Source organism: Aquarana catesbeiana, linkage group LG06 (assembly GCF_042186555.1).
Source record: "Aquarana catesbeiana isolate 2022-GZ linkage group LG06, ASM4218655v1, whole genome shotgun sequence".
Lineage (NCBI taxonomy): Eukaryota > Metazoa > Chordata > Amphibia > Anura > Ranidae > Aquarana > Aquarana catesbeiana.
The window spans coordinates 302718814-302732322 of record NC_133329.1 but is presented as its reverse complement, the minus strand read 5'-3'; the positions used below and the strand labels follow the sequence as shown (position 1 = coordinate 302732322).

At 40.0% G+C, this 13509-nt stretch overlaps 1 protein-coding gene across 11 annotated transcripts in view; it reads left to right on the top strand.

Annotated features, from left to right (window-relative positions):
* Nucleotides 1-13509, top strand: part of IKZF2 (IKAROS family zinc finger 2) — a 138068-nt gene that overhangs the window by 26532 nt on the left and 98027 nt on the right. For all 11 annotated transcript variants that reach the window (XM_073633566.1, XM_073633567.1, XM_073633561.1 and 8 more), the window contains one exon: nucleotides 2239-2343. In XM_073633566.1, coding sequence (XP_073489667.1) covers nucleotides 2239-2343 — 105 coding nt within the window. The remainder of the gene's footprint in view (nucleotides 1-2238; nucleotides 2344-13509) is intronic.

Here is a 13509-nt window from a genome sequence, read left to right as displayed (position 1 = left end):
TCTAGTAAGCTCTTCATTTTGGATATGCGACTAGCATGCAAAGAAAAAATAAAAATAGACGATCACTCGTCTGGTATTCTCATTGTAAAAACAATGCTTCAAGTACAGTAGAAAGAAAATAAAATGGGCAAAGCCCCCCCCCCATCTTTGCAAATAAACCCATTTACCAAAGGGTCTATCTAGAAGTGGTTGATAACTTACAAGGTAAATGTTTATCTTTGTAAAGAATACCCAATCATCTGTAAGAAAAACCTTTAAACACGATTTTTAAACTTGCATGATCAAATAATTTAGGTTGGCACAACTTTACCTTATTACTTTAAAGAGGGAGAATTCACTGAGCTTAGTGAATTAGCTGAAGTTGTTCTGACTTCCAATCCATAACATTTGTGTGCCTGCAAATATCCTGCATTGTTTGTTTTTTTGTTTTTTTTTTGTTTGTTTTTGTTTGTTTTGTTTGTTTTTTTTTTTTGTTTTTTTTGTTTTTTTCCCCTTTGCCTTGGATATCCTTTACAAAGTGCGTTTTCAGTTTAGTTTCATCTTATTCATTAAGCTAAGTCAAATGTCACTTTAAAAGTGAGCATGCACATCTCCTTTTACTAAATCACCCCCAGCATACCGTATATCTAATTGAAATTGTAAGCTCTCATGACCAGGGCCCTCCTTGCCCTCTTGTCTTGTAACTGTCCTGTCTTGCTGTATTTTGTAAAGTGCTGTGCAATCTGTTGGTGTTCTATAAATCCTGTATGATAATAATGGGGATATCTGTCAGACTGCAGACATAGTGGGAAAATGATGGAGAGTATGGACATGCGGTGGTGTGATTGGAAACTGAAGATGTAAAGTAGAATATAGCGAGAGACTGGGGACAAGTTATGTGAGCTTACTAGAGTACATTGCTTTTCAAACTGATACTCCCAACTATACACTTCTGGGCCAAAAAACAAATATCAAAGGGAAAAACGGTCATGGTTTCCCTGCACTTGGCATGAAAACTTGGATGAAAAACCTCCTCAAGCTGCTGGACACTCAAATATCCCCCTGGATGTTATGATTTAGGTGCAAAAAATAAAGTGCAGCGCTCAAGTGTAAATCCCTATCCCCTATGTATGTGTCATTTATGAGGCATCCAATTATGTATAATATTCACATAACCATAAAACATGTCATCTTTATAATGCCCAAAAGTAATCATTTGCATGGAGGAGAAAAAAAAAAAAAAAGATAAATATAATAATTATTGCACACCAACATATGCTCAGCCACAGTGGTAACTGGATGCTTGATTTGACATCGGGAATGGGGTTTTACACTTGAGAGCTGCAATGTTTATCTTTACACTTAAAGCAGTACTAACCAAAAATGTAATATATTGCAGCTTACCAATTAGATGTGATGTCTGTATTAGTTATCTATTTTTTTTTTTTTTTTGGGGGGGGGGCTTTTTCCCTTGGTGATCTGGCCTGTAACACACCTCCTGTTTTAGTGTCCCCACTGTGGATTAAGGAGCACAAAGACACCTTTTGGACAGCAGCATTGTCAGCCAGGTGGGAGGAGAGTGTTAGATGTACTAGCAGATTTAGATACATTAACCAATTGACATCAAACTCCAGCTAACACATTTTATAAACCGCTACAGAAAACATGTGCTTTTAATTTTAATAATATTTTCTTTGTCCACTTGTGTCAGCTTGAAGCCCTCATATTTTATATAGAATAAAGGTTGAACCCAGCAGGAAATAAAATGGAGATGTAATGGTAAATCCGAACTGGCTTTTATTCATTTATGTAACCTTTATCCAAAAGGAACAAAACTGTTGCTGTAACTGCTTAAAATGGAATTTGTCTTCAGTTTTGTTAGCGTATCTAAACCTGCTAGTACATTGAACACTACCCCCCCCCCCCCCCCCCGATTGACAATATGCAGCTGTTCAAAGGTGTCTCTGTTGCTCTTTCTTTTTAGAGTGCAGGCGCCCTAATACAGGTTGTGCACTACTGGCTGTATCACCAGGTGAAAATAAAAGGGGGGTATAAAGTTTAAGATAAGAAATACTGACACCACCATCACATTCAATGATTGCTAAGCTGCAATATAATACATGTTTGGTATTGGGTTTAACACTGCTTTAAAACTGCATGAAGCTCCGTTCAGTTTTTGTTCATTTTGCATTCCTCTTGTCCGATAGGCTCTTTCCCTAAAGGCAGATACATTCTGATGGTTGTCTTTGCTTTTTCCAGGTGATAATGAGCTTGTGCCCGAGAGGGACCACTCCAACATGGCCATAGACCTGACCTCCTGCACACCTAATGGACAACATTCCTCCCCGAATCACATGGCAAGCAGTAAGTCATGGCTTTTCTTTGCAACAATTGTAAAATATATATTCAGAAAAGTATAACGTGTGCCGCATTTTCATTACCAATTGTTATTTTGTTGGTTTTAACAAGCAACATACTTTTTATGGCTTTACCCCTTGTTAGTAAATGTTGTTTTACACAGATGTGCTAAATTGACAAGCCACCAAAAATTATCGCATAGATTTTGCTAATAAGCACACTGCTTTTTTTATTGGTTGAAATTGAGGGGTCTGTTTAGTGTCTATTGCAAACTTTTTAAACAAAAGGCCACTTTGCTGTCCTTCAGGCTTTAGAGGGGTGGACTGTGGCCAGTGTGAGTAGAAAATGTCCCGGCATCAGTGGCCGTAAACCCTGCCCCATTATAGGTTTTAGCAGGAGGACTGGTGCCCCATCGTTAGTCTTAGCAGGAGGACTGGTGCCCCATCGTTAGTCTTAGCAGGAGGAATGGTGCCCCATCAATAGTCTTAGCAGGAGGAATGGTGCCCCATCAATAGTCTTAGCAGGAGGAATGGTGCCCCATCAATAGTCTTAGCAGGAGGTATAGTGCCCCATCATTGGTCTTAGCAGGAAGAATAGTGCCCCATCATTGGTCTTAGCACGGAATGGTGCACCATTAATGGTGTCAGTGGGAGGAATGGTGGCTTATCATTGGTGTCATTTGGAGGAATGGTGTCCCAAGGGCCGGATAGAGGCAAGCAAAGGGCTGCAGTTTGGAAACCACTGGTTTATTGCATAGAGCCATTACAGGTGGAGCTAAAACGGCTAATCGTAAGATGCAATTCATTCATTATCCTCTTGTTTGATGAATCTATTGTCCCCCTGTGACTGTGCTTCATAAAAAAAAAATTCAGCTATATACCTTGTTTACAGAGCGCAGATTGGCGATCACGTGACCCGCCGTCCTTCTCCTCTTTCGCATGACAGCTGCAGCAAGCAGGGCCGCCTCTCTCCTCCTCTACTCCTTCCTTCCTCCTCTCCTGCATGACGTCAGCAGGGGATCCTCGGCCCTGCCTGCTGCAGCTGTCATGCGAGAGAGGAGAAAGACAGTGGGTCACGTGATTGCCGATCTGCTCTCTGTAAATAAGGTATATAGATGCATTTTTTCATAAAGCACAGTCACAGGGGGACATTGGATTCATCAACCAAGAGGATAATGTAAATTGTACCCTGTTGGTTAACAAACACTTTAAATCCGTTTGTGACCACAATATGATGTGAAAATGTTAAAGCAATTTTAAAACGCTGGGTTCCTTTTTTTTTTTTTTTAAATTTTATTTTTTCTGACCTGCAAGGTAAAGCCGTAATGTGCTAGTATGCATCCCTTACTTGCACATTATGTGAAACTTACCTGAAAATGAAGCCTTCTAGCGATGTGCTGTCATCGCTGGTGGTCGCTTCCATCTTCACCTATCTTCCTCCTGGGTCTGCGGACTCCGGCTGTGTGATTGGCTGGAGCAGCAATGACGTCACTCCCACGCATGCATGGGGGAGCCGCCGTTTACAGCACAGGATGCTGGAGGAATGGCCCTGCGACCGTTCCTTCAGAGCACATGCGCCAATTTATGTCATCAGCTGCATATATAGTAAATATCTCCTAAACTGTGCAGGTTTAGGAGATATTTACAGTACCTATAGGTAAGCCTTATTATAGACTTGCCTATAGGTACAAGTCAAAGATTGAAGTTTACAACCACTTTAACCTTGCAGCAGAGAACTACTAATGTGCAAAAAAAGTGTGTTCCTATTTCGCAGACCCCTATCAATCAGAAAATTCAGCCATAGAGATTAAGTTAATTGATGCGTACCAACATAAGATGTTTGCGCTTGAATGGGCAAAAGCTTTCCTAACTTGGTGCTCTCTTGGTGCACTCAGTGACCTATACTGTGATTATCTGCAGCTTCCGCCATGATTTTGCTTGAAGTTATTGATCATTATTGAATAGCGATTTTCTCAAAATGGCAAGGTGTGACCAGCAATTACATGATTGTATTTGGCTTTTAAAATGGTGTTCTAGCAAGCACATGTCATATCTTGTCCACTTTTATTGCTGTGCCATAGCTGTATAGTCAGAGAATCATTTTGGTGGATTGTTTGACTGTCCTTTGCATGCACCATAGACCCAAAACTAGCTAACTAGACTTCATGCACACTATTCTGTTAACTCTTTTATCTCCTACAGGAGGTTAGCAGTGGTAAAAAGCTGTGCTTTTACATGTGCGTTTCCGTGTCTGGCATTATTACATTCTATTGACCAGAATGCTAGGTCTATCACATCATTTTTTATTTATTTTGTTTTTAAAGCTCCTCTCCTGAACGCACACGTTATGATGTGTGTGTGTGTTGTTTTTTTTTTTTTTTTTTTTTTCTGCCTCTAAACTCCTATGTGTGCATGGGCACATAGGTTAACACAGAGCGATGTTTAGAGGCTGTAAAAAAAAAAGTCTACAAGAGGCCTTTGAGTTGTGCTGTGTGTTATTTTGTATCAGCTGACTCAACAGCTCAGAATCGTCGTTGGTAATTTTAAATACCCACAAAGCATAGATTATCAGATCGAAAGTCCCAGTAGTCCCGGAACTGATAACTCTCATGGTTTGGATCACCCACCGGATGCTTGTAGCTCTTGGGAACCTCAGTCTAAGATTGTCCCACCAGATTTTCCAGCTCTGCTCCTAGCCACAGCTATTATAAAGCCAAGCAAGTGAGTTTGACTTCACCACTGCTGCATTCTCTGTAAGGTAAAACTGATGAAAAATCCAACAGGAAGGGTGAGACACCACCATAACAAAAAAAAACAAAAAAAAAACAAAAAAAAAAAACTATATATAATCTCAGTATAAATACCTGAGAGACTGTAGAAGTGAGTGGGTGATGTAGCTGGCAGGCATCCACCCAATATTGGTACATCATTTGTAGATAGACTGACATTTTAAACCTTTTATGTGTGCACTGAAAAGCTTTAAAGTATAACGAAAGACAAAACTTGTGTTTTTTCTTTTTGTTTTTTTGTTTTTTTTGTTTTTCTTTTTTTGTGTGTGGAGAGGGATTAGAACCCCTGCCTGTCCCCCCGTTAAGGAGATTCAGCCTCTCTATCTGTCCTGTTTACCATTTTCCTTGAAAGTGAAAGTAAAAAAAATTACCCAAATTTTGGTTTGTCCCCAGAAAAGTAATCGAGGGGAAATCTTCCAATGGGTACACTAGTTCTGCTGACCTGGGGGTCCCCAAAGAATTTTCTTTGATTTACAGGGATTTCCCCTCACTTCCTGTTTGGCTATGGGACATGAAGTGAAGGGAAATCTCCACAATGGGACATAGATGGTTTGACTGGGGTTATAAGCCTCCCTTGCTCTATCCAAAATGGGGGGGGGGGTTGCCATTAGTTCTAATTTTAAGTCCAAATGAATTACTTTCTAAATGTCTCTCTATAGACAGGGACTCTTTAAAGTTTTTTATAAATCTGTAGTTTCTTTTCGGGAAATGGATATTTTGAGATGTTTGTAGCTGTTTCATCTCAGACAGAGCCTTAGTGAAAGGAGCCTTAAGGCTCGTACAGGCGGGCTGAATATCAGCCGGTTCAATGGAAACTGGCCAACCTGTGGCCAGTGTGTACAGCAGCCTGTCGACAGAAGCTGGTCATATGACTGTCTTCTGTCGGAAGTGCATGCGGGTAAACCAGCATCCAATAAGTGCTGGCAGCCAATGGCTGCGAGTGCTGATCAGTGTGTTCTGTACCAGGCAGGTAAGTAGCTTTAATACAGAAGAGACAAAGCATGTCTCTTCTGCATTAAAATTCCTGCCTGTTCGCTCATCTCTAACTTGAGCCTAAAGTTCCACTTAAAGTTAATACGGCAACCTCCTCCTGTTTTTTTTTTTTTTTTTTTCCCCTTCAGGCTGCTGGCTTGAACAAAAAACAACTTCTAGTGTGTACCTTGCTTTAGGCTAGGTACACATAGTTGGCAAAGGGGCGGTAATACAGGTGATTGATCTGCCTACCTCCTTGGCCTGCTAAGGTCAGTTTACTTTGCCACAGCCATGGCGCCTCACAGAGGCTTTAAATATGCCGATCTCCGTATTAACTTTCAGTCAACTATTTCCTTTACTAAGGTGTAGGAGCATACACGAGAAGATTTGATCACATATGTTTGGCATGGACATCTTTGATGTATTATTTACTTGTGCACTTTATTAATTGGTTGACCCCGTGTATTTATTATAATTTGTCTATTGTGCCCTTCATTTATATTTTTTCATGATTTATTAGTTTGTACTAATTTTAGATGCAGCATTGGAATTATCTGGTATTTATCTTTTGGTCCCGTTACCCCATCACTTTTTCTCTTCATTTCCTTTACTAACTGATGCAGCTGCTTTTAGTGCTGTATAAACTGTTTATAGCATCAGCTACATACAATACACGGCTCTGTGTTCCAGTAGCGGTACAGGGACTTCCCATCAGCTACATACAATACACGGCTCTGTGTTCCAGTAGCGGTACAGGGACTTCCCATCAGCTACTGGAACAAAATTGATTTGGGCTGAGCGCTGGTCAGCCATTCACAAGAAGCCTTTTATTTTCATCAGTAAATAAAAGGCTTTCTCTAAGGTGGAGATTTACATCACCTCTCCACCTTAACCAATCAGAGAAAGCCTTGTATTCATTAATAAAAAAATACAAGGCTTTTTGTGAATGGATCTGTTTTTGTTCCCAGACCCATTCCCATTCAGATGGGAAGTCCCTGTGCCACTAGCAGAACACATACTGTATGCTATATGTAGCTTAAGTTTTATATACCGGTTATACAGTGCTAACAGCGGCCACATCAGTTTGTAAAGGAAATGGGGAACTATTTAAAGTGAAAGTTAGGGATGCACCGATACCAGTTTTTTAAGACCAAGTATGAGTACCAATACTTTTTCTCATGTACTTGCCGATCCCAATTACTAATGCCTATTTTTAGTGTCGGGATAGTGTGTGTGTGTGTGTGTGTGTGTGTGTGTGTTTTTTTTTTTTTTTTTGTTATACTTTAGCCTCTTGCACACAGCAGCTTCAAAAAGCTCAGTACAGCTTTTTTATATATATATATATATATATATATATATATATATATATATATATATATATATATATATATATATATATATATATATATATATATATATATATATATATATATTTTTTTTTACTGAGCTAAAATAGAGCCCATTAATTGTAATGTGCCTATGCACACAGACGCGTAAACAAGCGCTGTTCTTATTTTTATATCTGCCTGTGTTGCTTTTGGAGATTTTCCCTCATTTCCTGGTGGTTAAACCTGTTGCTTGGGCAGCAGGTGAGGGGAAATCTCTTAACGGAGCCTGACTTGTAGTGAGAACCTGATAAAGGAGCCAACCTTGCCCTACTTTATCATGAATTAAACATTTTGTTAAATGCTTTGGGTTTCTCCACTGTTATGTGAATGATTGAATAAACCAGCCAAGGGTATTTGCATATGGAGAATATAGTTTATTGTATTATTGTATCACACAATAAATTTGGCACAGACCTATCATAGCGGGTAGCTTTGTGCTCCATGACTTTCAATCCTGATTCCATACAAAACCTAGAACTAAAGGCGGCAGGTTTTTTTTTTTTTTTTTTTTTTTTTTCGTTTTAGACAGAGTAGGGTAGGATTAGAACACCTGTCTGGTTTGTATTGCTGTTTGTGCAGCCATGGAGGAATTCACACTTTGAACAGTAATAGAAGGGAAATCTACCAATGGGAACAGTAGTTCTGGTGACAACCAGGGATTCCCTCACTTTGGAGGGATTTTCTATTGCTTCTTGTATTGGCTATGGGACAGGAAGTAAAGGGAAATCTCTCCAATGGGACACAGATGGCAAAAAAAAAAATAAATACATTTAGTAAAGAGAGCATTTGAGGTGAAATAATACTGATATACTATGAATTTACACAGAAGCAGTTTCCTGAATTGTCTAAGGAAAATATTCATGCCTACCTCTCTGTTCAAGCTTAATGGGGAGGAAGCTGCAATACATTTTGAAGGTCTTACATTTAGACACAGTATGTAGGCATTATGTACACTTGATTAAACTATTTTTTCTGTGTTCTGTAATAAATAAATGACTTTTTTTTTCTTTTCTGTGCAGTTTAAAAAGACTTTCAAAACTAAAGGAGAAGTAAAGCTCATTTGGCTGTACTTCTCCTGTGGGTCACAGGAGTGCAGTCTGTTCTGCACTCCTGTGACCTGTTTTCAGCAGACAGTGGGCTGAAGCCTGCTGTTGGCTGACGTCACAGAGCCAGTCCAGACTTGGTCAAGATCACAACAATGGAGTTGGGTTCCGCCCACATGCCTGGACCGGAACCAGGGTCAGGCTCTCAGCAATCCTGCTGCTCCCACTCCCTCCACAGCCCAGCGCTCCAGTGAGCATGGGGTGGCAGAGCAGAGAGCTGCTGATTGTTACCAGCTCTGCTTATGAAGCTGTGAGAACCGAGCAATCAGCGGCATTTGATCTCTCGGTTCTCAGTGTTAGAGGCGCCGGGGGACAGATGCGGCATCGGACCGATGTTGCATCCACATAGGCAAGTATGAATCTTAAAAACAAGAAAACCCATACAACTCTTAAGTGATGAGATGTTGGAGGATGGCTTGATCATTGTTAGTGCAGTCATATACTAAATGATGGCATAGGAGCCTTCTATTTGATGCTACCGATTGTTGCATGCAAGGCAAATTATAGCCTTATAGAAGGACAACACACCCCACCATCTTTTTCTTCCTTTTTAATTTTATTTATTTATTTTTTAAACAAATATTGTTAATTGGAAATCCAGTCCTGCATCCCTTTTTTATGTAAACATTCCATACCTGTTATGTATAGTACACACAGTGAGAAAATCGGACAAAAAAAATACCCCTTTCGAAGCGATCTTTCGATAATCTGATCGTTAGTACACAGCTTTCGAGAGCCAATCATGATCATTTATGCAAAATTTATCCGAAAGGACAAGCATAAAATTTTTATATATATATATATATATATATATATATATATATATATATATATATATATATATATATATATATATATATATATATATATATATATATATATATATATATATATATATATATATATATATATATATATATATATATTTTATGCTTGTCCTTTCGGATAAATTTTGAAAATATAATTTTATTTTCACCACAGCTGACAAATTAATATTAAAAAAAAAAAAATGAGTATGACGTCCCTTTTTAAATCTGCGTCTCTCTATACAGCTACTTTGCAATGAAATTTTTGATACAATAGTTCTCTTTTTCAAATATTCTTTTATCTCCCTTTTCTGTATTTTTATTTGACTTTCTTTGTAGCGATTGGAGCATATGTGCTGGCTTTACATGAAATAATCATGAATTCAGATTTAGTGTTAAATGTAATTTAAATATTCATCGCTCCATTAGGTTTTGGTCAAGTAATTATTTCCATGTGCCTTAAATACTTAAATTGAAAGTGTGCTGGATAATTATTTTTACTGCGGCAATACCATTCTATTGATGGCTCCACTTTGCTGGAAGCATTAAGTTTTACAGTTTTACACTGTTTCAATTTCTGAAATTCTAATGAGGCCTCCAGAGCTTCTGCAGCAAGACAAATGTTCCAGGGCTGTCCGATAAAATGCACCACAGTCTCAAGTAACGGTCTAGCTGTGGTCAGCACCACTTTCATCTAATTCGCAGGAGATGGGGAAGGCTGCAGTAATGTTCAATGACTAAGCCAGTATATTGTTGGTTCCAAGCCAGTGGCAAGGGGCCACCTACAGCTGGAAGCTATGTTTGATGTGGCTCTTTGCAGCTCAGCACCTGTCTGTCTGTTTGATTTCCTGGGACAGGCTAATGTAAGGAATGTATTTAAATAATAAAAATTATAATAATTACAAGCTGGCCTGAACAAAATATTTCCCTCATTAACATGGGCAGCCCCTGGGTGTGCTGTATAAGCTGTATGTAGCTGACACTATATACCAGGGGTCTCAAACTGGCGGCCCTCCAAAACTACAAGTCCCATCATGCCTCTGCCTGTGGGAGTCATGCTTGTAACTGTCAGCCTTGCAATGCCTCATGGGACGTAGTTTCGCAACAGCTGGAGGGCCGCCAGTTTGAGACCTCTGCTATATACAGTATACAGCACTTTGTTCAAGGTGCGAGACCAGACCTTCCTGTCTCACACCCAGAACCAAATGGCGTTGGTCTGAGCGGCACTCATACATTCATAGGCCCATTTTTATTCGATCAGTGAATACAAAGCTTCCTCTGATTGGCTGAGTCAGACTGTGACATCAGCCCACCTTTCTCACTCAGCCAGTTAGGGGAAGCTTTGGCAGTGTCCCATAGTAACCAATCGTTTTGGCTTACCATAGAGAGATAAAATATGATAACTTGTGATTGGTTGCTTTAAGTTGTGTGCATATACAGTAATTGTGTTTTGTACTTTATTAAAGAAACATGTATTTTTTCAATAATAACCTAATCATATAGATATGATTTGCAATAGGCTGTGTGGTAGGTCGAGCACGTGCCACTTTTTAAAATGGCGGTCTGGACCAGGTTTTCTGGCAAGCACGCACACTAGTGATGCAGTTGTGTACTGCATTCATGTTAGAGGTCAGTGGCCTCACCCTCCTGACAGGGTCAGTATGTGAAGGTAGCTGTGAGGTGTACATTGCACCATACTGTTCAGGTCAGGACAGAGAAAGGCCCGAGACTGTGAGGTTGTAGCAGCTGGGAGCTGCAGGAGAAACAGTCAAGCTGACAAAGGTACAGCGTTTTGTGCACGAGCACTGGGACTCTGTGTTTGACGGTCTGGTGGACCAAGGCATAAGGCCTGAGCAGTGAAGCTGCAAAGAGAGCCACAAGGCGAAATTCTATGTTTTGTTGCATTGAGTGCCGGGTCACACTAGCACGATGCGGGAACCAGCGCGACGCCAGTGCCGGTTCCCGCATCGCATAGGACTCGCAGACAGTTCACCCTGCCCTATGCGAAACGCTGCAGGGGGGGGTCAATAGAAGGTTACTGACACCCCCTTATCGTTTCGCATATCGCAGTTCAAACTGTCAGATGGTGCAGGAATCGGATTGCATGGGTGTGAACACCCATTCGATCTGATTCCAGTGCAAACCACAAAGGCTCCTGCACCATTTTGGTGCGAATGCAATGCGAATTTAGCCATACAATGTATATGGCTGAATTTGTATCGCACAGAGATCGCATGTGGTCTGTAAACTTTTGCTTTAAAATAAAACTGGGAAAAAAAGCCCTGAAAAGACGCTTCTGGCGTGGAGTAAACTCCAATGTATGAGCTACAGATTCTGAGTAACCAACCTGAAATCTTAATTTAGGATGTAGGTGTGAACAGACCTGGTCCCTATTCACATCTGTACATTTTAGGTGCAGTGCATTATGTTAATGTTGCATGTTTTTGATGCATCCCATTGAATGTGTCTTGTTGGAAAATGCAGCAAGCAGGACTTTTTCTAATACACTGAAAAAATGTGAATGAGGACTAATATGCATGTGTGAATCTTTTGCTCTGCTTTGTCTTACTCCAGAAGACCATGCACTTTGTGAAAGGCTGTGTGCAAGCCAGAGCTATCATCTAAATAGAGCTGGCCTTACCTGCATTTCAACAAAAACGTACAATTATACGATTGCCTCCAGAGAACTGAACACCTCGTCTTCTAAAAACGGTGGCGTGAGTGTCTCCTGGGAGGCAAGCATTAGATAACAGAGCCAGGTGATTCCAGCACAAATGCTTCAGCTCAGCTTCCCCGGCATGCTGGTAGCTTTCCACATTTGTCAGATGAATACTTTATCCTCTAACAGACAGTTTTATTAAGGGATTTGTAATTTACAAGTGTAAACTTCTGCTTGTTGGAAAGTAATGTTGGTATAGGTTACTGTACACTAATGAATGTACATAAAATGAAAGCAAAGGGTTGGAGAATCTGCTTTTTCCCTACGAACAGTTTATTAATGATTAAAGAACTCCACCGAGCAATGTTTGTATCAAACAGGCCACATGATATGATTCTAGCACGGGTTTAAAAACACGATAACCCTTTCTATGAAAAAGCTATTTTTTTGGGAGGGGGCTCAGTATATCACAATATTTAATTTTGGGGCTTAAGAACACGGATGCAATCCGTATGTTTTTTGTTTTAATTTTTTTTTTTTTTTTTTCATCAACCATGTTCAGATCCATTAAAAAAAAAAATCTGCGTCTGAAATCCTGTTTATGGACTATATTTTACATTACATTTGGCATGCAAACTGTATGCATGTACAATCTATGGGGATACATGAGCAACCTTCATCTTGGCAATGGAGGACACTAGACTGCAAAAGCTGCTTGCGTCCTAACAACCAAAAAATGTAATATTTGAGCAATAACAACATTGCGCAAATATTAAATGCATAGAGAGCACTTTTTTTTTTTTCGCAGGATCTCGCTGCCAGCAAGATCTTGTGTACTCAATGCTTTCATATTTACGGCTACATCCATGTAAATTATGTGTAGGCACAAAAAATATATAATGCACACATTCTGTAGATTTTGTAGAAGCTTCTCCCTGGGACAGAGAACATTTTTCATGACTGTGATTTAGCTGTTTTGACATCCAGTTTTTTTTTAGTACGATTCTGCTACTTTTAAATATATATGGCATGCTTGAAATCCAGGTGGCATAGTGGTAAGGAATATTTTCTAATGCACAGTTGATTTATTTCAGTGATCCTTTTAGGTGTAGCACGCTCCGTAGGGACTGCTGATGAACCTGGATCCCCCACTCCTGCACAGCCAGGCACACTGAATTTTCACAAGCACCCAAAATGAGAGAACCAGTCTTTGACTCTGTTTTTGTTATTTATTAGAGGATTAATAACTTTGATAGGGATGGGAGGTTATGGGATGCCCACTTGACTTCAGCAAATCTTCAGGAACATTTTCCTAGTTAGTCTCCTTCACATGCTTGCTTCAACTGAATCAGGGCTAGTACAAGGGGGAGGGGCGGATGCTCTGGGTGCTACAATTTGCTGCAGTGAGGGGGGCGCAGGTGAAGTGCCGGCAATGTGCTTCACAACTGTACCCTCC